Source organism: Belonocnema kinseyi, chromosome 2 (genome assembly GCF_010883055.1).
Source record: "Belonocnema kinseyi isolate 2016_QV_RU_SX_M_011 chromosome 2, B_treatae_v1, whole genome shotgun sequence".
In the NCBI taxonomy this organism is placed as follows: domain Eukaryota; kingdom Metazoa; phylum Arthropoda; class Insecta; order Hymenoptera; family Cynipidae; genus Belonocnema; species Belonocnema kinseyi.
In genome coordinates, this window is record NC_046658.1 from 85,473,634 (window position 1) to 85,477,526 (window position 3,893).

The following is a 3,893-nucleotide window of genomic DNA, read 5'->3' on the forward strand; positions in this document are numbered from 1 at the left end:
CAATGTCTCATCCTTCATTTCATAACCAAACATAAGAGGATTTAAAATATCTGCCTTTTCATTCAAACAATTTACTTGCTGATATGTGACATAAAAAGCTCGCCGAATGTGCAATTCAAGTGAAGCAGATGTACACGCCATTGTGTACATCTTGTGTAAATAAATATTTTAACATAATTTATATAACATTCGACAAGTTCTACAATACATGAAGAGAACATAGAAAACCTAACCATGAAAAATGACAATATATTTGAGCGGTGCAACGCGAGGTGCAACCCTGCGCAGTAAAAAGAGCACTATTGTTGATCGCAAAAAAAGCAACTTCCAGAGAGCTGCGCTAATGGAAATCTATGTCAATTTGTAGAGTAAGTTTCAAAGAATGCCTACGTTTTTGAAATTTTCAAAAATGTTCAGTAGATCAAAAGTAATCAACGCTGAAAGTTAGTAAAAAACGTCAAATTTCCGACCTTTAAAAATTTATATCCTTTAAAATATACATTTTACGAAAATTTTGCTAGAGACCTTTTCTTCTTAAAATGAGCCATATTTTCTAAAAAAAAATTTGTCCGAATCGAAAAAACGACGTTTTCATAATTTGTTTAAACAATTGCAATTTAAACAATGTTGTACGCATTTTTCGAAAAATTAAGTTGTGGATTCGGATTCAGGAGCTCAAAATACATAAGAATAGAGGGTTTTCAGCTTTGGCGGTCTTAGTGCATACGGGATCATACCCAGCCCCCAGACTATTTGTATATCATTTCCTGTTTTGATTCCTCAGTTTTTTCCTCCAATTTGGTCCGCGGTTTGTTCTTATCCAAAATGGCAGCTTCGCTTATATCCATAGTGCATACTTTTGAACCGTATCTTTCATCCCTTTTTTTACTTGTAGTCTTTGGTGCTAAAAATGTAACACTACGTAATTCACAACGGTGTTTTCTATATTTTTATTGCGGATGTGCAAATTGCAATAATCATACCTAGAATAATCTCTTCCTTGATATCTAAAGTTTCATGAATTTGATATTTGATTAATGAGCTAGTATCAACAACAAAAATATCAGAAGTTTTAGGAGAATATGGTTCACCATCTGGTCTTCCTGCTGATTCCTTTGCCTCACTCTTATTATGTAGGTCTATTGAAATTATAAGGTAAAAGTAACAATTAGTGATTTTCGATTACTTTCATTATTATCATGTAGCAAAAATATGTTTAGTTGATAAACCATGCATAATCAATGTCGTTAAAGAAATAGTTAATAAAGTTGAATTTTTCGTTTTCTATTTCTAAAGGTGATTGGAATTTTCCCTGAAACATCGACAGGACAAACAAAAATATCATGCATTAAACAAATTGACAACACATTGTTGAAATGAAATGAAACACATTGTTGTAAATAAGAAACAATCACAAAAGCATCATACAGTAAATATTAAATTAATATTGAGTCCCTCTATTATATTATCTTTATAGAAAGTATGTATCTAAATCTCAGAGAAATTAAATTTATTAATTAAAAAAAGAATAAATTCGTTGCCTTATAATATTATTAAAAGTTGCATTGACGCAGTTGAAATTTAAATCGACTTTCGAAATTGGGTTTCGAAATGTAAACTACTTTCTCCAGTATTTATGCATCGAAATAATGCGGACAATCTTTAAACAAAATGGCAAGCAGTGGAGTTCTATAAGCCATGATTAATAATTGACTATACACAACTAAAGAGAATAAGAATTTGTGTCTTATACGTATATTATGATTATACAAACACAGATTGAACAGGAGTCACTAATGTTGCACTGATACATAGAAAGTAGCCTTACGTATTACGTAATAGTAACCAAGTCCTTTTATAAAACCCGAAGATTGACCATCACTCTTCCGTGACCAGTCGCTAAAAAGTACTTTTTAAGGGAGGACCTGGAAAAGGGGTCCGAGATGTGACCAATCACTCCTCTGTGACCAGTCGCTAAAATTTTTAATAAACGTAGTTAATATGCAAAATTACTAAATGTAAACCTAGTTCTTACAAATTCACAGTAGGGTGAATTTAGTTTTAAGTGATATTCTCAGTTAAAACACAAAATAAGATGTTTTAACTAATTAAAACTTGTTTTCACTGATTTCGGGTATAAACGGTAACATCTACACAGAAATGTCTGCCGTTTCCTAACTAAAATTAGAGAAATAATTTTAACTTGCTCTATTAACTGATGATTGAGTGATGTAAATCGAAGATAAAATGGTTAATAATCTCTCCCTTCTTATAAATATATACCTTCTTTTAATAAATAAAACATATAATAACAAATTCTACACGCGAAAAAAGTAATTTACGTCGGTATTAATCCAAATTAAATTTACTCTTTTTGAACCTTTTACCACTAAAATTGAGGATTATGTAGTGATTTTCATCAAAAGCAATTTAAGGAATACACACGAATTTAATAGAAAGCAATTAATTTTTTTTAAATAATTTTGATTTACTTGTAATGGCGGCCAGTAATGTCTTGAAAAGGTACTTTTCTGGTTCGTTTTGAATCCACAGTAGTCGCAAATTACATTACAGATATTTTAATTACAGTTCTCAAACCTGGAATGATCTCTTGCTTGATTTCCAAAGTTTCATCAATTTCATATTCAATAAAACTATTGGCATCGGTAAAAAAAAATAGCAGGAGTTGTATAAGAATGTGGCCAACCATCTAGTTTTCCTGTTAATTCCTTCGATTCACTCTTAATCTGTTGGTCTATAAAAATGATAAGATAAAAGTTACAATTGGTACTTTTCGATTACATTAATTTTTATTATGTAGAAAAAATAGGTTTAGTTAACAAACCATGCTTAATCACATTCAATTAGACTACCCACTGGCATTAAATAATTAGTTGACAAAATTTTAATCTTTCGTTTTCTACTTTAAAGGAGATTTAAATTTTTCCAGAAACATAGACTAGACAAACAAAAATATCATGCAATAAATGAATTGGCTTAGTCAACAATAATATATAATGGTAAAAATTAAAATGAGTAATTTCCGAGGATTTTATTCTTTAGCTTTCAAATCTTGACTTAGTCATCAATAATAACCCACACTAGACTATATTCTATTAAGTCGGAGTTTTCATCTTAAATATTGCAGTATTCAGATGAAATATTGTCATAAATATATATTTGCTTTGTAGTTGCCAACTACCATAATGAACCCTTTTATATAGAGAACCCTCTCGTTTTTCCATAGTTTTTCTAAGGATTTTCTTTACCTGAAAAAGTCCAATTTTGTAATTAGCATGTCGCAACCTTATATTATTTAAATATTTCATAATATTAAATTTTAGTAATTTTATTTTAAGATTACCGCGCCGTTTATATGGTTATAAATACGAAAAATCACAAAAGCGTCATGCAGTAAACATTAAATTAATATTGAGCCATGGCTATGCCTGTCGAAATTTCGGTACGATCAGCCGGTTCTGCTTGGTACAAATAAACTAATTTTTTCGGTACGTGTAGTCATTTTATTATATTACTCAAAATAAAGTATCCACATATCAGAGAAATGATTAGTTTATTATCTTCAAATAGAATACATTCGATACTTTATAATATTAGTAGAAATTTCGCTAATGTCGGTGAAATTTGAAATTGAAACAACTTTCCACAATCTTTGTGTATAGAAATAATACGGACAAGCCTTAAAGATAATGGCAAACAGTGGAGATGTAAAAGATATTATTGATACTTGAATATATTGAGTATATTATTATTATATAATCAAAAATTGAATAGAACTCACTGACGTCACATTGATACATAAAATATAGATGAAAGGTAGGGTAGTCCTTATTTACTCTTGGTGAATTTTTTTCTTTGAATTTCATTGGTCT

General features: G+C 29.8%; 1 protein-coding gene across 1 annotated transcript in view; it reads right to left on the reverse strand.

Moving 5' to 3' along the window:
- The window catches only part of LOC117182816 (zinc finger protein 681-like), a 12,242-nt gene that overhangs the window by 7,411 nt on the left and 938 nt on the right, over positions 1 to 3,893 (reverse strand). The window contains exon 2 of the mRNA XM_033375924.1: positions 984 to 1,139. Within this exon, the coding sequence (XP_033231815.1) occupies positions 984 to 1,139 (156 nt within the window). The remainder of the gene's footprint in view (positions 1 to 983; positions 1,140 to 3,893) is intronic.